Consider the following 22,998-nt stretch of genomic DNA (forward strand, 5'->3'; position numbering starts at 1 on the left):
GTGTTTCTTTTTATTCAAGAAGAGAATAAAGCATTTGAAAATATATTTAATCTGCTGTACACTTAACTGTGATGCTGATTCACACAGGACTGTTTAAAAGGGAAAGTGAAGGCGATCCTCCTCCCACACCTCTGCAGCAACCAGATGACTGCAGAGTAAACATTGGCTGACTGAAACCAACGTTGCTTCAGATATCCCCTGCTACAAATGTTGAATTAATGGGGTGGCGAATGCTCCGAGAAAATCAACAATGCTGCTTTTGTTGCTGTTGTTGTTCATTTTTATTTTATTTTATTAGACAACTGCTTTCCATTATAAATAAATAAGGCATGAAGGTTCTCCATACTGTTACAGAGCTGGTAGCCGCAGTCATGTGTATGGCTCCTAATGTTTCTCGAGTTTGGGGCCATAGGGCACCTGAAAATGCCGAGCATGGAAGAGCGGAGCGGTTGGTGGTGGGTGGTTTGAGGGGGAGACCTCTGGAGCGGGTGTGGTTTGGGCATCGCACTCCTGCCAACTTACCTCCGTGGTACTCAGCTGAACAAAAGAGGGTATTTTGGGGGCTATTTTTGCATTAATTCCATGGTGAGTGAAAGAAAGGTAGCTCCTCGTAACGTCAAGGCCCTAGACTTGGAGGATAATTACACTTTAACAGTCTTCCCCTTCCAAAGCCACATTCTCATTTATTTATCTCAATGTTGCAAAAATGCCAACCATTTCCCCAAGATTTTGGGATGTAAACTGGTGAAACCAGAATCCAAATCTGGCCTGAAGTTTCTCCAGGCAGGTACGGAATAGGTAGCTTACACTGAACTGCTCAGTTTTTGTGGCTCAATGCTCAGGGTGTTGCCTAAGCTGTAATGAAATGCCGCTTCTCTGCCTAAAATGCGTGTCTGACCATACAAGGTCAACATCTAGTTCATGAAAAATGGAAACTGGTGATTCCTGAGACTGCAGTGGCCTTTTGGCTGTGTGTTTGCATGTCTGTGGAAGCAAAAGTGAGGAGATTTCAGTGCTGGAAAGTGAACTGGAACATGAGAGGTGACAACCTTTGGAGATAGTATCTCAGCCAAGAAAGATTGTTTTCACCAGAAAACTGAAATCTGTCCTCTCGACTGGGGAGATGTTCAGAGCAAAAGTGTGGGGCAATGTGTGATCAGCGCTACTGCCAGGGCCTGAGCTCCTGACGCCATACGAGTGTGATGCTTTATCCTTCTGCTTGCATGCGAGTCACTGGTAGTCAGTTTTGCAAGCCCATGCAAGCTGTATTTGAGGAGTTTGCTACAATGGGGCAATGACAACCTCTTGAAGAGCACAGCACAGAGGGCTGGTACCCAGACCATGAGGTGAAAGCATGTCTCTGATACTGTAATAGCACTTCTTGTCTAGCTTATGGGAAAGCCCTGGTCATCAGGTTCCTACCAGGCACAGTGCTTCACCTGGGCTGAAATACTGGGGCAGATTTAAAGCGAGGAAATCCCATATGCCTACAAAGTCTGGAGAGTATGGACTGAAATACTAAGCGAGGCTGATGAAGACAGAACAATCAGTTTTATGTTTCTCTTCAAGTTTTTCCAGTTGCAATGAGCTTGCATCGTAAATAGCTGAAAAACCTGACTGATAAGAGAATGGCTTAAATAGCAAGAACATACTGCCCTTTGGGGAAGGGGAAGGCATAGACGGAAGTCTCTTGGGTACAAGCGTAGGTTCTTAGCCATAAAACCGAAGTGGAGGGTTGGGCCGGTGTGCTGGAGCCGCCCCTGAAGTTCTGATGGCTTTTTGTTTTACTTTGAAACACCACGCTCCAGCTGTGGCAGGATGCTGGAGGACATCCAGGCTTTTGCTTGCAGATAATCAGGCTGTAAGACAAGCTGAAAAGGGTGGAGGAGGTGATCGGTTTTCTTTTTTCGTGGTGTGGTTTACATTGCTGTTGTGATGTCTGGCAGCAGCAGCAACTCATGCAGAGATCCGTCATACAGTTTCTGAAATCCTCTAACTACAATGTACAGTTGTCCCACTGAGTTGTCCAGAGCCCAAGCTTAAAAAAGTGAGTTGAGTCTCCGTGACATTTTCTTGCTTGTAGACCTCTCGAACCTTCAAAGCAGTGGGGCCACGTGGCGTTTCCTGGGGCTGGAGAGAAGAGTTGGCTGTTGCGATTGCACGTGGGAGTTTGCAGAGAGGCAGGACTCATTTGCTGCTCTTGTTTTTCACCTTTGTGGCGTTGATGTCTGCTTTTGTTTTCTGGATGCGGGAGAAGATCTCCTTAAAAAGAGCCTTGTACTCGGGCTGGCTCTGCTCCAGCCGCTTGTCCACCGCCTCCACGTGTTTGCTGATGGTCTTCTCCATGGTTTTCCGCTCTTCCAACTCGTGTCCCTCTCCCCGGAAGTCTCTGAAGGAGCTGTCGCGAGAGATGGGCCGGGACGTTTGGACCCCTGTGTGGCGCACGCTGTCCTTGTGCTGCCGGCATTTGCTCAGGAGCTCTTCGTACTTCTCCAGCAAGGCGTGATACTGCTCGTCCACCTCTCTCAGGATGGACATGCCCCGTTTGCGCACGTTGTTGGCGTGCAGCGTGTAATTGCCCTCATGCCGGCTCACGGCATCCTTGGTCACGATGGCATTGAGGGCTGTGTCACTGCAGCTTTTCCGGACAGGGTGGTTTGGGGAAGGCGTCATTGATGGCCCATGACTTTTCCCTCCCTCCTCCTCAGACAGGTCGATGTAGTCTGCTTCTGGGGCGTTATTCAGCGGCTCGAGGAGGGCCTCAGACAAGTTGTCTTCTCTGCTGAGCAGATACTTCTTGACTTGTTTCATCTGTTGTAGCTCTAGGAGCTCTGCTTCCAGTTCCTTGATGCGCAGTTTGCAGTTCTCCATCTCACACACCCGCTGCTCGAGGTCTGAGTACTCCTGAATAACAGAGGTGTACTCTCGCTCAACCCTCTCCTTCCGCTGCTTCTCCTGGTTGACTTGGGACCTCAGGGAGTTCACCATGGCTTGGAGACGCTCATTCTCCCTCTCCAGTGGCTTCTGGTTGAACTCTGTGGAAGAGCTGTGGACCTGGAATGCGTCCTCATACCTGAAAGAGAAGGAAGACCCTTGAGAGAGTCTGACCGAGTGACAGTCCATGAGGCACTCAGACTGTCTTATCATCATGTAAGTAATTCCACTGATGCCCAGAAAGGAGGTAACCTGAGCCCATGGAGTGAGACATGCCTCCTCCTGCGTGCCAGGAGACCACAAGGTGTGGCTGTGGCTCTTTTGGACACAGAGACCAGGCTCTGTCTCAGAGAACTTGCAGTCTCATTTGATAGCAGTGATGAAAGGCAGGAGGGAAATGAAACCCTAAAAGGTAAAAGACCCATCTGGTTAACGGACAAGCCACCAACGGTGCTGTGAAGCAAGGATGAATGTTCAAGTGCTACCAGTTCAAGACCTGAAAGCAGAAGGCTTGGAGTTTTTCCTGCTGGAGTTCATCAGCTACTCAGTGTATCACAGAGTTCATCAGCTACTTGCTGCGCCTGCCAACAACCCCGAACCCCACCCGACCAAAAACCAGAAGCGCAGGCTCTGCTGTCCTGTGTCTGGGAGGTGCTCCAGAGAGAGTGGGAGAAGATTTATACAGCAAGGGAGGCAGAAGGTGACTTTTGACAGTTACCCCTTCTTCATTGCTCACTGCCTGGGAAGCGGCAACACGCACTTCCCCCTTCCCTCATGTTGCTGTCGGGGAAATCAGATTTTTCTCCTTCTCAATGAAGTGCCCGTGGCATCCTATCTGGTTAGAACAGATTGGAAAAAAGCAAGCACCATGGCTTCCCCGGGAGACATGACTGGTGGCGGGTAGTATTGAACAGATTTCCAAGTTACTGAAGGGCAGCCTGACCTTCAGAGCCAACTGCAGAGCTCCAAGCCGAACTGAGGTCCCGAGGCACTGGGGGGAGAGTGGGATTGGGGGACAGGGGGGAAAAGAACCACTGAGACATTAAGTGGATTTTGCTGGGGGTTAGGTTATGGCCTCATAAACATCCCCATTGCTGCTGCAGTAAAAGTGTCTTTTGTTCATATCCTCTGGCAGAGGATGTTTTCAGTAACAAAGTTTATCGATTGCTTATCTATTTAAAGAAGCCTCTATTGTGGACAAAGCTGAGCAAGAAATGCCCTCACGAGGTCAGTGAATTAACACAGTGGCTGGATTTTAAGGAGGATCAAGTGTGCAATAGTGCTGAAGGTGATTGTACAGCACTTGGCAGCACGTGGCGTATCTTGGTGTGTGACTGGTGCTCCTGGGCGGTACTGGAGTCATACAGGACAAAATGCACCATCTCAACTGGTTTCAGTGAGCCAGAGATGCTGGTACTGTGCTGGGAGGCAGTTGCAAAGGGAAAACGGGCTGTGCTGGTTCGGGAAGGGAAGCTGTGTAGGCAGCTCAAGGTAAGGCTCCTCCTCACATGATGTGTTACTGGGTGGGCTGTACTGGGAGAGGCTGGTTTGAGCTATCTAGAGCTCAAGCAGTGCATCCTGTCTGGTGTGTGTTCCCGCACAGCTCCCTGCCAAGGTGCCAGGAGAGTCCCAGCCCCTCCAGGCAACGCCCGTCCCCTGCAGCCTGGCCCAGTGCAGCTGCGAGACGCATCCAGATGCTCCTGGGTAGCTGTCCTTGCCCTCTGAAAAAGAGCCTATGTCTCCCCACTCAATGCATCACTGGTGCTGTGATCATGAAGGCTCTGCTTTGCCAACGCCACCTGCTTAGGTGGGCAGGTAGGAGAGAAGGGAGGTCCTCCCTTCACCTCCAGCACTGAGTTTCAGGCTCTGATGCAGAGCCTAGACCTCTATGGGGGTGTATGTGGGGTTTTGTGCACCCCCAAGGGGCTAACCCACCACATCCCCTGATCACGGGCAGAGGAGGTAGGGGAGAAGGTTGGAGGGGTTGCTAAAGGCAAGACTCCTTACCTGGGGCTGGAGCACAGCTCCTTAAGGCAGGGGAAGGTGTGGATGGTTCGGCGCCGCTCCCTCTTCTCCCGCCGAATGCGGAGCTGCTCCAAGCTCCGCATTTCCTCCACCTGCTTCTGCAGCTCCTCCACTTGGTTCTGCAGCCCCTCGATTGTTTCCGTCAAGCTGCAGAGAGAAGAGGGAGCACGGATGAGGAGTCAGGCACTACAGGTCCTTGAAAGCTGTTTTTTCCCCTATAGAGAAAGCCAGTCTATGGAAGGTGCTTCCAGTTTCTAGCACGTGCCCTGGGAGCATGGCAGGGCTTGCTTTTCATGGCAGTGGCTGGTCTTTCTCTGCATGGTTGCTCTTGAATGGGGGTGTCTGTAGAGAAGGGTGGGGGATTGAAACAGTGACAAGGGATTGTACTGATTTGAGAACCTCTGTCCTCAAATCAGTTGGCTATAACAGTCACCTCTGCGACATAAGCACTATCCTGGAATATCTCTGCACTAAAAGCAAGCAGGCGAGCTATTTACTCTCTTCCTCTTATTTCTCTTGTACAGATAAACACAGAGAGACCGGGCAGAGATTTAGTTTTGTTCTGGCTGTGAACGCAGTTTGTAAAACTCTCTGCTCCGAAACTCCCTCTCTGCACAGTCGTTTGCAAAAGATGCTGCATTACAATGACTTAGTCTGTTGTTTCCAGGGATGACCTTGATTGTGGGCCTCTTTTAGGAAAAAGTTATTGACAAACTGATGTTTCAGCATGGACTAGCCAGAGTTTTGCTAAATGCGGGATCTGCTGTCATCCTAGTGTTCCTGCTGGGCTGTGTGCTCGGGACCTCCCTAATATGATTATGTGCCTCTTCAAGGAAACGTATCCGAGGAGGAGGAGGAGGAGAGGCTGCCATACCTCTCTCCTCCTGGCAGCTACAGACACTCCTTTATCCAGCCCTCATCCCAGGGGTGTCTGTGCTGTGGCTGACCTCTGCTAACCAGCATCGGTGCAATGAGCTTCTGTTGTAAATAGCTGCAAAACCCGAGTGATAAGAGAACGGCTTAGATAGCAAAGACATGCTGTGCTTTGGGGCAGGGGAAAGGTGAAATGAAGGTCTCTGGGGTACAGCATCGCTGCGGTGGGACGAGGGGAGGCCATACCACTGTATCTTCTGTTGGGATGTCTTGCTTTCCAGCACGAGCTTCTGGTTAGCTAGCTCCAGGTCCCGTGCTGTCAGATCCAGCTGCTCATAGACTTTTGCATGCTGTTCATTCATCTGCCGCAACATCTCCAGTTGCTTGGTCAGGTACTGCAAGAAAAAGCGAAACAGAAACACTCCACATCCAAAATCCAGGTTGTTTCACAGGCAGAAATTCCTACAGCCTTTGCTTCCTCTGATAGTGTGTTTTGTGGCTGATTTATCCTCTACCTGGTTGAACCCTTTTGCACAGGTGAAATATTCATACCCCTGCTCACTGTAAATACTCTTGTGTCTAAAATAAGATTGAACTTCCCCTGCCCTCTGTGGAGGGCACTAACCTCAATCTCTCGCTATTTAGCTGCTTTTTTATTCCCAGTATGCAAAGACAGTTGATATCCCTGGGACTGTGACCCTTCACCGAAGTTGACTGAAATTGGCCAGTTGGTTACTGGATCATCTGACAGATCGATTGCAGAAGCTGCGTTTCCTTGGGAATTCAGGCTAAAACTCTGAGTCTGTGAAATGTGAGGGGACTCGCAGTTTCTGCGTGTTCAAAGACCCCTTTCTGTGAGTCTGCCATTGCAAGATTTTATCCTGGGAGAGGGGCATCTACGCAAGAGCTCACCCTCAGCTGGGACCAGATCCCAAATCCACGGTGGACGTGCTCCTGAAGGGCTGCTGGAGGGAACGGCTAAATCCATCCACCAGTTTCCTCGGACATCAGCTGTCAGATCCCCGCAGCCATCGTGTGCTGCTCTTGTGAACTCACAGCCTGCCTCTGCCCTGAGTCTTTTTAAATCAGGTGGTTTCTGATCTTTTTTATTTACAGATCCCTAGAAGTTTCCCAATGGATGAAAACCCTCCCGGCACAGCAGGTTTAAGCCTCTAAGCTTAGTTCTGTGAGCTCTTAGAAATACTGACCTGACCCCAAAGGATGCTTGAAACAGTGGTTTAGATTGCAGCTCTTGGAGAAAGAGCTTCTAACAAAGCTCTTTTACGCCTCTAACAAAGGGGGCTGTGTTACAGGGGTTCTGAGGGGCCAGCTGGGAACAAATGCGATTATGAATAACTGGAATCAAGGGAAAGCAGCAGCAGAGCAAAGAGAAGTGAGTGTGAAGGCTGGCGGGTGGGCAGGGAAAGGCCAAATGTGCCCCAGATGCAACCTGGTGCTGAAATCTGGTGTGCACATCTGGGCAGGGGGAAAATCCCAGCTAGTGGGGGAAGGGGACCCTCTCCAGGGCTGGGATGGGCTTGATCGGACCTTGATCCACCCCGCTTCAGGCACATACAGAAGATACTTTAACTCCCATCCCCATGGCGCATCCCTTCCTTTCTCCTGGCATCTGAGCTGTTGGCATTGGTGGAAGCGCCCCTTCCCCACCATCGCCCTTAGGTGACAGCGGTGGCCGAGCAGCTCCCGTCCCCGCCCCTAGCCCGACTGTGTTCCTACCTCAATTTCCTGCACTTGTTCCTCGTTGGTGGTGTACATCTGCTGCAGGGAGTCCTCCAGCTCTTTGTTGCGCTCCAGCAGCGTCTTCCCCAGCTCCGCGGCCAAATGCAAGTCTGAAAAGCAGGTGGGACAAAGCTGCTGCAGCTCCCGTGGCTCCACAGGTGGATGCGGTGGGGTCCCCGAATGCCACCACACCAAACACCGTGGCACATTTTGCACGGCGCTGGTTTTATTGGCAGGTTTTGATATGGATGCGTGCTTATGGGACATACAGGATCTGGCCTCTTTCATCTTGCTGGGCTGCAGGAGCAAGGGGAGACCGAGCTTGGGACATCTGCAGTTCCTCCATGCAATGAGGATTTGGTGCCTGGCTGGCTGCGTAACCCTTCTGCACTGCACTACACAATGCGTAGCCAGGATCAGGCCCCAGGCTTGGCTGTGGCTGGTGCTCAGCACCTCCATCCCCTGTCTGTGGGGATGTGGGGGTTTCAGCATCCTTCAGAATGAGAGCGAGGGTTGGTAAAGCCCTGCAGGGCCTTGGGGATGCTCTGTAAATTATATTAGTATCTCTAACGAAGGGAATGCCTTGCCTTCCCCATCAGCCTCCATCCATCACCCGCTAACAGACTGACATGAGTAATAAAACCACGTGTGGCCTGAGGGGGCTGGAAGCACCTCCTGCATCTGCCGCCCGGGCAGCGCCGCATCGGCCAGGTCTGCGGCTCTTTCCTTGGGGCAGCTCCAAGGTGAGGACAAACCGCTTTGTATTCACCCTCTGCCACCTCTAAACGCCCTTAGGAAGCTACTGAAATAGTTGGACTTTAGGAGAAGTGTAGGGAAAAATAGATGTTGACAGTGTGGCTGGCTAAAAATACTGGGTTTGCTGCCTCCTGGGTAAAGAAAAAGCCTCAGGACTTCATGAGTCCTGTATTGGCCAAAGCTTGAGCACCCCAGGTGATGCTGTTTGTGCGCCTGGGATGGCACAGCTGGCTTTGATAACATCCCTTTGCTTTCACAGAAACTGGTTGTCTTCTTAAAGCCTGACCCCCTGTGATCATGTGGGTTCCTATTTTTCCTGGTGCTTTCAGAGGTGAGTTTCTTGCTTTTAGAGTGGCAGACTGAAAATCTGACCTTAAGAAGCCTTCAAAAGGCAAGGAAACAGGTCCTGATGTGCGTTATTGCTCTTTCTGGTGTGGTTATCATGCAGTTTTGGATAATTAAGGAGTGGCAATCCTGCAGTGAGTGAGGGGACCCGGATCTCCTGCCCTGGTGTTTTCTAAGCCCATCGTAACGCTCCTCTCTAGTCTGCAGCTAATGATGTGTTTTGCAAAGAATCTGCCAGGGCTGAGAGCAGCTATAACTTCTTCCAGTGGTTAATTTGGCCATGCAGTTGATTGGGAAAGAGGAATACTTGGTCATTAGGACAAGAAGAAGGGGAACCAGGATGCCTAGGATGTATTCTGAGCCTGGGAAAATCACTGATCTCTCACACTTCAAATGGCACATCACAAAACAAGGCTCACACCGACCTCTCAGACACAAATGCTTGCTGGGAGGAGTGTATTAGTGCTGTCAGTGCTCGGGATGGGGCTTTCCTGATGGATAATGCTGTGATGTGGGAAGTGCTGATACGTCATTAGTTTGGGTGATGGCCGTGTTTCTTTCCATGCAGCTCCAGCAGTGCCGGAGGGCTGGCTCCCCAGATGTGGTCCAGCCAACAGCTGCTCAGTGTGTCCTTGAATCTCCCCTTTACCATGGGAATGTGCTCTCCAGCTGTGGCCTGCATTGCAGGGTGTTATTCTAGGCTGTGACCTTTTTAATTATAATCCTCATCATTGCACGGTGACTGAGGGCTGCAATCCCAGCTATCAGTGCAATCAAGATATTGGCACATTTCTCCATGGACAGACCTCCTCCACCTATTTTTTTTTTTTTTTCCCAAGCACCAAATTTCCCCAGTTTCCAAAGTGCCCTTGAGAGACAGAGTGTTTGCTACACCAGCTGGGGACGGGGGAACAGCCAGATGCCAGCAGAGATGGAGGACAATTTGTGCCTTTAAGCTGCTTGGGGCTGTATTTAATGGCACCACCACCTTGCCAGAGCCGGTGTTGTTGCTGGAGACCGGCACCTTGCAAATCGCATCCCCTGCAGCAAGCAGGGCCCCGGCGCAGAGGTGTGTAGCGAGAGGGCTCCATGCTGCGCTCCAGGTAATGAGTCAAGCGTGTCCCCGTCCCTGTGGATTACACCAGTGCTCTCCCACCATATGGCATCCAATTTAATCAGCTGGGGTTGAGTTAAGTGGATTAGGCAGTGCAAGATCCTGCGTTGTTAATTAAAGGACTCTGTCAGCAATAATTTAATGGGGGAAATGGGCAGTGTTTGGGGACAAGTGGGAATGAGGAAAGAACGGGGCTGAGCTCTGAGGAGGAAATTGATTCTTCGTTTGCATTTTGAGTGTAAGGGCCTGGGAGACTCCGGGCTTGAAGGACACGGGGGAGTTGGTTCTTTTAGTGTCTTTTAACTGCCTCAGCCGTTGTCGCTCGCTCACTCACGCTCTGCCTGCCAGCCAGTCAAAGCATCCTCTGTAATCCTGTCTCATCCATCCCCCTCGCTCCCGAGTCCTCTTCCCCACCTGTTGGTCTCCCCCAGGCTGTGGGACTGTGGGGAGGGAGGGGATGTTGTGTGGAAGTGCTTTAATGTCATCTTTAGACCAGATCCCTCTTGATCTTTGCACTAATTGTGGCTCTGCACGGGCTTGGGGAAGCACACAGCTCCTCTCCTTCGAGACCTCGGAAACCTGAATGTGAATTTTTCAGCAAGTTGTTTGGGGTGGGGGGAAAGAACTATTTAGGAATTTGGGGATTATATCTGCATAACACTGTGGTTTCCCACAATTTTTTGTATTCCTCTTTGCTTCTCCGATGTCAGATCAGCCAGCCAGTGCTGTACGACTTGCCCTAATTTAGCAGATAGGCTGATGCCTCCCTTCCCCCTCCCCTCTCGACACAGAAGGAAAAAATAAAGTGGTGGGGAGCAGCTGTGCTGCGTGTCTGCTCGATGTGCCCAATCCCTCTGCAGCCTGCCTGCGCTGAATGCACCGCCGTGAAATGGCCAATATTCAGCTTAAAAATGGGGGGCCTTGGTGTTGCCCAAATCCTATTTGGGAGAGGACTGCAGATGCAAACTGTCCTGGGCAACACCAGCTCCGTACCCTCTGGCTCTCACTACCGCAAGCGCTGACGTGACCCTTCTAGTTAACACCAGCCAAGGAGACACCCCGTGTCCCCAAACAAAGAGCTGCGCTTACAGAGCAAAGCAGAGGGAGGGACGGAGGCTGCATTTCCCTGCAAGCTTCTGCGGGAAAGGTGCCTGAGCAAGGAGGGAAGGGAAGAGAAGAGAAGAGAGACCATATGGTGGGAAGGGAGCAGGAGTGGAATCCAAGCAGCGCTCGGTACAGGGGAGCATGGCTGCGCAGTGCATCCAGGAGGCAGCTGTCCTGAAGCTGCAGAGATCATCAGCAGCAGCCCAGCGATAATTCTGCTGGCTCTGTGTTGCTGGGGAAACTTGAAAAAAATCCTGATCCAAAAGCTGTAGCAGGTTGTCTTTGACTGAAAGAGGCCGAGGAACAAGCTGCAGGGTGTTCCCCCGCTGCAGCATCCTTCGGCAATGCTGGCACAGGCAGATGTGCGCTGCATGGGGCTGCTGCGGAGCTGGGCGCTTCCCCAGCCCTAGCCTTCGCCGCAGCGTGCAATGAGGCTCAAAGAGGGTTTGGAGCCATTTCTGCCTTCCCAGTGCCGGCCTGCATCTGTTTGGGCAGAGCAGTCTTTGCCACAGCCTGCTCTCTGAAGGGTTTTTTTTTTTCCCCCAGCATCTCCTGGTTGTGGCTTTGGGGGAGCGTAAGCCTGGTGCCGGGCAGGGGAGGTTTTGGCTGCTCTTGGCACGGCGGTGATCCGGTAGCTATTCAGATGGTCCCCGTAAATATCGTTTTCTGGAGGAAGCCACCATCTGGAGCAGCTGCTTTGGGCTTTCTCCTGTCATCTCTCTTGCATCAAGGGATTCATGTGTTTAGGCTGTGAGAGAACATGCCTGCTGCTCCGAGCACAGGCGAGGGGTGCTGCGCTTTGCTCCTCACCTTTAGATAAACCAACCCTCTCCCCATCCTGTGAGACGTGCAGGCTTGCAGGGGGTGATAGAAGTCCTTTGGTTTGTGGTGCCAAAAAGCAGGGTTTATGGCGCATGTGTTTGCAGGTCCTTTTCAGCTGAGCATCTATGAAGGAATTACTTGTGGTCCTTTCCTAAATGTGGGGCTGCGGAAAGGGCTGCTCCTCTCCTGCTGCTGCAGATGGTGAATTCACCTGCTAAAGAGCAGGGAGGAGCAGTTAGCAGAGCTCTGGTGTGGAGGTCTCTGGAGGAAGTTCAGGGTGCTTGTTAGCTGATGGATGGGGTAGGTTGAGAGTTAAGAACTGATGTTTAATGCTGTTGACGTTTAATTTAATTGCATTTGCTGTCTGCTCCATTACACACGGGTACTTAGAGTCAAGGGCAGGTGCAATTATTCCTTTCAAAATCTAAATAAATGATGCTATGCTGGTTTACCCCAGGGTAGGGTCTACTTGCTGCTCATTTATTTTTCTTCTTAGTTGCAAGGGATTGTGCTGTCTGGGTATATTACAATGAAGATCAGCTTTTGTATATCACTTACTGCTGCTCCATGACAGGTGATGGAGGCAATCTGTGTACTTAGCCCTTATAAGCTTTTGCAATGGAACGTGCTGGGGTGCAGAGAAGCAAGTGCCATCTGACAGCATCTTACAAGCAACCTGCAGGCATGTCTGGATGTGAAAAAGCCTTTTCAACCTGCCCATTCCACAGATGATAGTGTTTCCTATGGCCAGGCAGAGCTTTCAGAGAGCAACCAGTGTTACTGCTGAGGCGTGGGTTCTCCATCCCTTTTACACTGGCATAACTTGGACATTCCTACCCAAATCAGCTTTGCACTTGATGTTCTGTGTGTTTTCCGTGGGGACCTGCCATTTTGGTGTAATCAGGTGTACCGCAAAGGCAGGGTTTGCTTTGCAGAACAGCCCAATGCAGCAAGGGGGAAAGGTGCCTCTGGCAGGGCTGGGTGAGTGCAGGCAAGAGGTGTGCGTGAAGTCGCCGGCAGCACAGCCGTGTCCTCCCTCTTCCCCTCCTCGTTTCAAACCATGGCTCTAGCTGGGCTGAGCTGCTGTTGGGTACACAGGCATTTCTGTTAGCTTAATGAGATTTGCTTGCTTTTTTTCTTCCTTTTCTTTCCCTTTTCTTTCTCTTGTGTAATCGGTTACGTACCCCTGACCTGCCTTTGGCTTTGCAAGCTTCCCTGGTAGCGGGGGAGCTCGGGTGGTGGTAGAGACATGTGGTTTGCAGGGGGTTGAGGCAAACACAGTGCAATGAAAGCAGCTCCCTCCATGCTGTCTCTAGTCCCCTGAGCAAAAGTGGCACCACCAAGGAGTGGAAAACCCCGACAAGGGACTCGGGTGCACTGCCTGTACCGTGCTGTGCTGTGGGGCAGCCCTCCAGCCTTCTCAGCGTCTGCGGCTCCCTTCCTTGCCTTCTGCATTTTTCAGTCCTATTCAGTATTTCCTTTCTATCAGCTCTTCTTTTTTTTATTCTTCAGATGCTCATCAGGCTTTTTTGATTTAATTGATGCTCACCTTCTTCTTTCTGCCCTCTATCATTCTGTGCCCCAAGCCTCCCCTATACGTTAACGTTTGAGACCTAGGATGGTTATCTTTGCTTATAAGCTGTATGTGTCTATACAAACACATACACAGCAGTCCCATCCCCGTGCCCACAGCAATCAATGTGCATTTTGCCAAGTTGTTAGAGCGTGATAACACAGAGCGTGTTATTAGACCACGGTTGGGCCCCGTCTGCATCTTTCCCTGCTGTTCTCTTATCTAAACAGCCTCGGTGCCCGTGTTTGCCTTGTAGGCTAAAATGGTTTCAAAGAGCTTGGTGATTGGTGGCTCGGAGGCTCTGATAGTGCACCTGGATCAGAAAGCGTCCTAAATAAATACATACAAGTGGAGTTGTTGGGGAGAAGAAGCGAGGAAAGAGGAGGGAGAAAGGCAGCCAGTGCTTTCCTGCGTGCACCCCTCCTCCAGGCAGCAAAGCTCTGACTGATTAATTATGTTGGGATGCAGAGAACTGTGAATAGAGGCTTTTACTCTTTTAAAGCTAAAGACACAGACACGTGGATTGATGCCATGTGGGAATCTCATCTTCCCGGTGTGTTTTTGGGGCTGGATGTTGTAACTGACCCAGGATGGACAAGGAGGATTAGCTCCAGGGACACTTTATATGTTGTCTTTTGCTGCTGCTGTACCACAGTACTGTGCACGTGCACAGCCCCAAGCAAAGGTGACCTGCGAAGGACGGGTCAGCGTGCTCGCGCGGCAGGGCACGGCGCCCACAGCAATGGACTGCCACAACCATGTCAGCTCTCCAGCCCCGCTCATGCTCACACAACGTATTCTCCTACTCTGAGCCATTGCCAGCCAACTTGGCCGCCCTTGCTGCCCTCTTGCTGGGGGGAGGCAGGTGGGACCACCAATCCTGAGTGGTTTGGTCTCTCAGGGAGCAACCAAGTTCCAGCACAACTGCCACCTTCAGCAGCCCCCAAGACCACCGCCAGCACCGTGGCTGCTGGTTACTCCTGTCTGCTACTTCTCATGTGCCAGAGGCATGTAGGTGCGAGAAGATCCTTCTTCCACACCCATGTGTTACAGCTAAATGCAGAAAACAGCCTGACCCTCTGCAGCAACACCAAAAACCCACACACCTCTTCTCTAGCAGCCCCTCTGCTTGGCTTTAAAGAAAAGTGTATCATCTTGCATGCTGCTGCCCCACTTACTGCTCCCTTCCCATCCACTGCTGGGAAATGCTCTGAAGCCCTGTTCCTCCAGGTGCTAAGCTCACACACAGCCCAGCTGCCTTCTGCCTGGCTATTGGTACTGGCTGGAGATGCTGCCCATGTGGGAAGAGGTCCTGACCTCAGGTGTGTGATCGGTGCCATTTGTGGAGCGACACAGTGCTGTAGCTTTCCAGTCTGAGTTTGCAAGGAAAGGGAGTGACGAAATACTTGATGTACTCTCAAGACGGTATTATTTACGTCCATCACTAGTCCTGAGCAGGATGCAGGGCAATGCCTCTTTCAGGAGCCCAACACCAAAACCAGTGTCCCTGGAGCGGCTCTGCTGCAAGGACTGATGCTCAGGGGGAATGCGCTGCGCTGCTCCTTGCTCTGCCTCCTCCTGCAGAGACCAGTGCTCAGCCACCACCTCCCAGTCCGGTGTGCCTTCCCAGGACTCAACACTTGCTTGTGGGCCAAGAAGACTCGGAGGACAGCATGATAATGTCCTAGCTCCAACTGCCATTGCTACAGCTGCATAATTGGAAGAGGTCAGCATGGACCTGGATACTACACACTCGAAGGATGGAATTCTTCAGGGAGGAGGCAGCTGCTCTGCACATGGGATAAACTAGACTGCCTTGCCAGAAGGCTGCAGGGGAACAGGCTCTTTAAACCATTACGAGAACTGTCACCTTTTGGAGAGAAGGTTTACAACTGTTTGTTAAATATGCATGGAAAAAAACCCCAAAGAACAAACTAACATAAAATCACTTTAAAATTCCCAGCTGTGCAAAGACCAGCAGTTGTGTAACAACTGGTCTCATTCCTCCAGGGTATTTTGTATTGGAGATATTTTCCTAAATTCTTGGCCCACATATGTGTTTTTGAGCAGGTTAAATAGAAGCTTTGGAAGCCCTAATGATGCGTTTGGTGTGAGCACACAGATGTATTAGTTGGGTGAGGTGGGAATATACCACTGTGCTGCTCTGGGAAAGGCCTCTTAGTAGAGGAGATGGAGCGTGTGCAGGAGCGAGCAAGCCTTGTGTTAGCCTGAGCGCTGGCACTGCTTTTAGCAGGAGCAGGATCGGACCGTGGCACTGTCACAGCTCTAAGTGGTTCCTGACTGTCACACTGAGTCTAGTGCATTCACCCTGTCACCAGCCAGCTCTGGCTGGTGCAGGAAGAAAGGAAGAGGATTAGAAAATTCAGGGGTGGGGGGGACAGCCTCCACGTGCAGGGCGTTAGCGGCCGCTGTCCTTGGCTCCCAGTCCCTCGGGCTCAGGGCTGCCGTGGGAGGAATGTCCTTCAGGACTCGGACTGTAAATCCTTCGCACATGGCCTTGCCAAGGAGAAATGCCACTGTTAGCTGACTGTTTCAGGATGGGAGATATGGAAAACTCTGATTTCTTTTTCTTTTCTTTTTTTTCCCTTTGCCTCTCCTTTCCTTTCCAGCAGTTCCTCTAATTCTGCTCCCTCCCACAGCTGGAAGTATGTGCCTGGGGTTCAGCAGATGTAGAAAGGAGCTTCTGTGAGAGACTAGGAGGGAGATCCTGGAAGTTGCTGTGTGAGGCTCTTTTATGCCCCATTTTCTTGCTGCCTTCACATAACAGGGGAATTTTTATTCTAGGAAAATACATCTATGTTTTTTTTTTTCCTCCCCGCATTTGGAGGCTTTCATCCCTTCCTCAGACTAACCTAACTGTCATCTTATTTCCTTGTCTCCTGTGACTTTTCTAGTCCCTCTTGTCATTCCCAAGCAGCTCAGCAATTAGTCACTGGAAACTTTCCACTTGCATAGGCTACCTGCTGTACTGCGCTGCTAAATAAGTAAGTGGCTCAGCTACTGCAGGCAAAACCCCGTCCTTCTGGCTTGCCGCTGGGGAGGAAGGACAGTGAGTTAACCGCTGCGCTCCTGGAGGACAGGCAAGCTGCGTGGCTTGTCCCCTGAGCTGGACTGCTGGGATAACTGCATCACAAGGGACAGAATTTGGGGTACCACCTGCTCCCCACTGCAGTGAATCCTTTGGGCAAGCCAATAGTGAATTGCAGCTCTATGGACCACCCCACGTAGGCTGGGTGATGCAGAAAACAGGCAGGTATGGGTGCTAGCAGGTGCTAGCGCTTATCCCCTGGGTTCATCCCAACGTCAGGGGCCGATCACCGGAGCGCTGGTGACCGTGTGTCTTTACACGGATGAGTTGGGAGTGGTGCAAGCTCAGCACCTTGTGTCATTCTCCTTCTTAGCATGCAAGCAATCAGATGCTTGGCAGGAGGAGGAATTAAAATAAGATACTTAAATCTGGAGATCTTTAGAGGTTACAGCCATAAAGTCCTAAGCCTGCATTGCAGACGGTTTGGCCCCAAAGTTTCTGTGGCTGCCCAGGAGGAGAGGACTATCAGTCTCGCAGTGGCAATGAGATGATGCACTGGTTCTTGTACTACCTCTGGTCCTGCTGGCTAACTCAGGGAGGTACAAGGCCGTTTTATTTACACGGGAGGAATCACCCCAGCACTTAGGCTGTATTTAGGCTCCAGGGACTGCAAGGGTGGCTTTGAGAGCCACCTCTTGGGCTGCACTCTGTGCTCTTTGGCTTAGACCTGAATGCCGGCAGGGGGATAGGGAGGCTGGGAAGATCAGGGAATGCAGCGGGGTGACTGTGAGGAGGACTTGTCTTAGGAGACTGCTCTGGGGGTGATGAAGGCTGGAAGTGGCTGGCAGAGATAGCTGCTGGGTCTGGTCTCCGCTCTGTTTGGATCCAGATGCGATTGAGTTGGCACGCAGCCGTTCTGAACACAAATGCTTCTGATGAACAGAAAAGGTGTCCCCACTTATCCCCAGCTCAGACTCTCTAATTTTAGCTCATTCATTCTCTCGCAGTCTGGCTGCACGTACACCCTGTACACAGGGTATGATGCAACTGTAGCCACATCATCCGTTCTCAATGGCTGGAAAAAGGTTCACCATCACTGTATTCTGGTTTTAATGCACAGATTCCCCAGCCCATGGAAGGTGAGGCTGTGGCTGACTGCTTGGAAAGCCTGGCAATAAGCAAAGCCATGCTACCAAGCAATTGGAGCTCCATTTTTACTGCTTTCTTTAAATCAGAAAGCCTTCTCGGAGGGAACATCGTAAGAATGAAAACACCTCAGAGGACACCACTACTGTTTCCATGTCACTGCCAAGTCTCCTGGATGGATTTGAGGCTCTGCTTCTACGTGCTAAGGCATCTTGGTACAACGCCTTGAACCATGCAGACTTGCAGCATGCTAAGAAACAGGTAAAGGAATCTGAAAGGCACCAGCTTCATTCGAATGAGGCTGGAAGGGCCTTGAGTCTGGGGACCAGATCTTGCTGCCTCCCAGGCAAGTGGTGGATGCAGTCAGTTGCTGTGGGCACTTCAGGGGAAAAAAAGAGCGATTGTCATTTATTTTCTTGAAAAAAAGAGTTATTTCGGCAAGCCAAAGCTCTATGGAGGATGGGGAGGAAAGTAACAGGTGCTCGGAGTGGAGCTGGAGGCATGATTTCCTCTGTGGTGCTAAAATGGTTAATTAACATAATCATCACAGAGCTCCCAGTTAAGCCATCCGTTGCTTAGCAAACAGTTTTGGATGTAAATGTAATAAATATTTGATGATGTTGTGAAATGACGATAAAGGCCCAGCAACCAACTCGTTCACAGAAGAACCTTCTCCGCTCTCCTAGCTCAGGTTGTTTCTCGTTTCTCCCACCCCTTGCTCCTAAGGAACAGTCTTCAAGCCTATGCTTTTGTCCTCCGCCTCCCTGGTGCTCCTGCCAGGCGTGGGTTTCTGCGTGACCCTGGGCCGTTGGCATGCCAATCCTCTTAGTAATGCTGGCCCACGACCGTCTTGTAATCATGCTACGCTGGACGTCTTCCACCATACTTCCACCCCCCATTTCCAAACCAACAGCTTCACGGCTGTGCCGTCACCAAAGACCTCCAGATGCTGCTATGGCTGTAATGCAAAGGCACAGTGTATGGGGACAAAGTCTAGCAGTGTCCTTCATGACGCTTTGTGCACCATGCGAATTAATTATGGTTGTAATTACCCTGTAGGACCCTTCCAGTTGGCTGATTTTAGTTAAAGCCTTCCCCATCTCTCCTTCTGAGTTTGTGCAAGCCTGTGCATTTGTACAGGAGGCTGCAAACCCCACAGCTGGGCTTTGTTTTGGGTCTGTGTTTTCCTCCAGTCCTGTATGTGCTCAAAGGTGGGGTCTATCCCCAGCATCAATCCATCATCTGGAGGCAGTTATTCTGCATTTATGCTGCTGGGACAGAGCTGGGAACCTGGCCTGCAGCGGGAAGGTGGTTTTATTGTCGTGAGCCAGTTGTATGGTGCCAGTGCTGACTCATGAACCTGACACCAGGGACAGCGTTAGGCTAAAAATCAATTGGTCCTGCGTTGTTCAACACTCCCTATATTCATCTGTAGTTCTGCTGTTCCTCAGCCTGAATCCTGCCCCTGGACCAGTGCCCAGGCCCCTCGTGAGCCATGGGAAGACGTCACCCAGAAATGTGAATTTCTGAGCATTCAAAGGCTGCACTGTTTATTCAGCTGATAGCTCCATCTCCGTGCTCTGCCTTGGCTTAGTTTGAGCGTTGTGTTTCAAAGAACAGGGCCCAGTATTCCTCTATTGATACTTCTTTTTAACTGAGAAATTTGGGTTAAAAACCAGCTGCAAAAATCCCTGGGGGGCTGGTTATTATTCCTTGCTGGGCCTCTGCCCTGCAGCTGAAGTTGTGTAAACTTTAAATCATGACACAATGTACTGGAGCAACAGTGGGCAGAGGCACTGCAGCTGGACCGCACGTCCCTGCTGACAGTCAGCTGGCTAGAGCAAATACATAACTGTACCGTACCTATAGTGCAACGTCTTGGAGGGGTACTGTATTTAGGTAGGAATGATTTTTCCCTACACATTGACAAATCAGTTCAGTTTATTCCTGCGCCACTGGCCTGAAACAGGACTCCTTTTGGTTATTTACTTATTGCGTGTTGACTCAAAATATTAAGAAAAAAAAAAAAAAAACACCAAAAAGAAGCCCCAAATACCCACAGCCACCAACTGTCCAGCCATAGGATAAACATTACATAGAACTAGTGCAAACATAGGTACTGTTACTTCAAAACAAACTACACAAGTGAATGTTTATCCTCTAACAAGGCTATTTCTGTTGTTTGACACTTGGCCTTGATTTTTTTTTTTTTTTTTCCCTCCTCCTTCCCAATTTCTCCTGCTTTTATGGCTGATTGGAAAAATCTCCAGACGTAATGAGGTGACTTAGAAGCTGAAGATCCCTCTGGATGTAGGCTTGGACAGCAAGAGCTTTTGGGAGACACTTTCAGCATCCTCAGCTTAGCAACACATTATTTCCGATGTGTTAATTTCTAACTGGTGTGCCTGCTAACTCTACCTGCAACCGCTCTGAGATAAAAGCAATGTTGTAACTACCCATGTCTGATTCTGCCCACAGCAAGTTTTCTGGGGAACCAGCTTCCCTGTGGATGTAACACACCAAATTTTTTACCCCCTGGTGCTCAGGACAGATCTGGGCTCCCTGCCTCTATCCGTCGGGTTTAAACTTTCCACGGCCAGGACAGTGGCTTGGAGCAGCGGAGCCGAGATTTCCACGGAGATGCCACCGCAGGACGAGGCGCCGGCTTTGCCAAGCAAATATGAGCCTTGAGAGAAGGTATCCCGCCCTCCTGTACCCGGGATTTGCCCCCTTTTCTGCCCCCGCATCCCCCTGGCCCGCCATCCCTGGCAGCTTGCGGGGTGCCCCCATCCTTACCCTGCTCCAGGTCCTGCTGGTCGTACCAGGGCTCCTCTTCCTCGCTCTGAAACTCCTCCATCCTGTCGGCACTCAGCATTTAGCACCAGCGGCCCGGGGAGACGCGCAGCATCCGCCAAAGGGGGCCCCGCCGCCGCCGAAAATGCGCGGCGGGGATGCGGGCGGGGATGCGGCCTCGGTGCCCCGGCCGGGCCGGGAAGCGGGGGGTGGCACGACGTGGCACCCGGCTCCTCGCCGCTGCCCCGGCTCTGCCTGCCCCGGGGGGCGGCTTCCTCCTGCCTCCAGGGCCGGGGGAGGCTCCGGGGCGGGGGGGGGATGAAGCGGGGACGTGGCGGCCGGGGCGGGGGGGGCACGGCTTGCACGGGGCTGGGGGATGCACAAAGGAAGGAAGAGGGCCCGGCGCAGCCAGGCAGATCCTCTCTCCGCAGCTCGGTGGAGACCTCTAGCATGGAAATGCTGCAAGGAAACCCGGCGAGAGGGAAGGGGGAGGCGAGGCGAGACCGGCCGCCGCCTCCTCCTCCTCCTCCTCCTCCTCCTCCTCCTCTCCACCCAGCCCTGCCGCGGGCAGTGCGGCGGGCGTGGGGCCGCGCGTTGCCTCCCCTCCGGGGGGCTGCAGGCAGCGGGGTTTGGGGTTGGCAAGGTGGGGGTGACCCGGCCTGCGGGGCGGAGGGGGCTGCCCTGCAGTCCCCCCTGCTATGATGCCTCTGGCTGGGTCCCTGCACCCCCGGGGGAGGTCAGCCGGGACAAGGCTTGCTCCAGCGCTGGTTGGGATGCGGAGGGTGTCCTGGCCTTGCCGTGGGCTTCTCAGTGACTTTGGGCAAGTCTCGGGACCCTTCAGTGGGGCTGTCAGTGCCTTCTCTGCCGTGGTGAGTTTGGATGGGTTGCTCTTCAAGGTGGGGGTGTTTCTAAGCTCCCTAGCTGGGGCTGTGAAAGGGGAAACCCCATACAAGCAGCCCCACAGCATCACCTTAGCGTTGTGTCTTCCCTAGCTCTTCCTCCAGCTCTGTGTTCTCCCTGTTTTGCACCCTGATGAGAAATCAGGGCTGCTGATGGAGGTTTCTCTCTTATTTTTGAGGACAAACTCTTGTGTCTTTCTGAAGGGTAGAAGGAGCTTAAAATTGAGGGAAATGAGGATTTGTAGAGTTCTGAGGAGGAGATGTGTCTGTTACATACAAGTAAGTTCAGAAAAGGCTTGGGATTTTGGTACTTGCTTTTCAGCTTAAGGGAATAAGTGTTAGAGAAGGTGGCCTTTCTCCTACTTGCTAGTGTGGAGCTTGGTCCAAGGGGGTTTATTTGTCCTTGTCAGCCCTGGAATCCATCAGAGACTGTAAGATCCAAATTAACTCGTCTGACAGTGGGTTTAGATGATTTTTTTTTTTTTTTGCGTTCTGTGTGATGGAACTCCCTGGATTTATACTTGATTGCATTACCTTGCAGTGGTGCCTACAGAAAAGGCAATATAAGATGTTTACGCAAGAGCAGCAGACTGTGCATCCAGAAAAGATGGGATCTGTGTCAGAAAACTCTGTCCAGTCCAGCAGTGACAGGCAGCTGACAGCCCCTGGATGATTAAAGCGATGGCCAGTACTCAGCTCTCATGTACAGCGGCGGAGGAGGGAAATAAAGCAGGGAATAAGAGAGAAATTGTAGGTGATCTGTCTCCCCTTCTCTCCTCACCGACCTCTCTGTGCACATCTACTTACTCCCAAAATTCAGTGACTGCCTGGAAAGTCTTCTGCGTTAATGCAGTTGCAGACCAGAACCAAGGAGTCTCTTTTAACTTGTTGTTTATAACTCAGCAAAGTTAATCTGGGAGAAAGCCATCTCTGCCTGGCTCACAGATTTTTTTCTGAGCAATTTTAATATGGAAATCAGACGATATTAACTGTGAAAAATAATTGCCTGTGAAAAGTATTCTTTTCCTAACAATAAACTATAATCATTTATCTGTATAGTATAGCCATACTGAGTGCTTGGATGCAAAGCCCTAGGCTGTTTGACAGAAAAAGCCTGACATATGATTTTATGAATTATTTTTTTTTCCTGTAGGTTTTACAAGGATGTCTCAGATCTGACCTGTCACTCGATATAATCAAACATCGGTGATTTCTGTACAGGTTATAGGCCAATAAATGAGAATTCCCACAGTCCACCCCAGCCAGGGAATCAGCACATTGCTTTCTTTTGCAAAACAATTAGAATTAACCTCATTTCCTCTGAAGAAAGGAGGTTTGCAGAGCTGAGCATGTGAAATGTAACTCAGCGGCACCAAAAAGACCTGCTTGCAGTCCATAGGGCTGCTCAGTGCAGAAAATGGTGACAACAGCTTCAAAGGCAACACTGAATGGCCTCGAACAGCTGCTTTGAGGTGTTCAGTGAGGGCTAAATCCTGAATTCCCAGTCCCCAGGGTTATAAAACATCCTCTCCTTGCAGGTGGGTAGAATTTCATTAGGGTTAATGGGTCACCACATACAACGAGCTCGTTACGAGGTGCTTGCGCAGGGTACTTGTCAGAAGCCTGCTCGCTCCCGACCCCTTTCCACCCAGGAGCAGGGAGAAGCCGGAGCCGGCCGTTCCCCCGGCATCCTGCTGCACCTCCCGACCGTCCAGCTCGGGGCCAGGCTGCCGAGAGCGGCTGGGCACTCCGGCAGCGGCTAGACGGAGCCGTCGTGGGGCTTGTGCCTGAGAGCAGCTGAGAAAAGGGGCTTCAGGGGACAAAG

At 51.3% G+C, this 22,998-nt stretch overlaps 1 protein-coding gene and 1 long non-coding RNA gene across 2 annotated transcripts; one reads left to right on the forward strand and one right to left on the reverse strand.

Moving 5' to 3' along the window:
• Positions 1-1,529: 1,529 nt before the first annotated feature.
• CDR2L (cerebellar degeneration related protein 2 like) lies at positions 1,530-20,469 on the reverse strand. Its single transcript, XM_076354197.1, has 5 exons — positions 20,278-20,469; positions 7,570-7,682; positions 6,079-6,227; positions 4,942-5,106; positions 1,530-3,073 (listed from the first exon to the last, which is right to left on the reverse strand). The coding sequence occupies exons 1-5, from the start codon at positions 20,354-20,356 to the stop codon at positions 2,188-2,190; spliced, it is 1,392 nt and encodes a 463-aa protein (XP_076210312.1). The 5' UTR covers positions 20,357-20,469; the 3' UTR covers positions 1,530-2,187.
• A 493-nt stretch (positions 20,470-20,962) lies between these two features.
• Positions 20,963-22,229, forward strand: LOC143167872 (uncharacterized). The gene is made up of 2 exons (XR_012996613.1): positions 20,963-21,143; positions 21,715-22,229. It is a non-coding gene; the product is annotated as an uncharacterized LOC143167872 (long non-coding RNA).
• Positions 22,230-22,998: the final 769 nt, after the last annotated feature.

Source organism: Aptenodytes patagonicus, chromosome 16 (assembly GCF_965638725.1).
Source record: "Aptenodytes patagonicus chromosome 16, bAptPat1.pri.cur, whole genome shotgun sequence".
Lineage (NCBI taxonomy): Eukaryota > Metazoa > Chordata > Aves > Sphenisciformes > Spheniscidae > Aptenodytes > Aptenodytes patagonicus.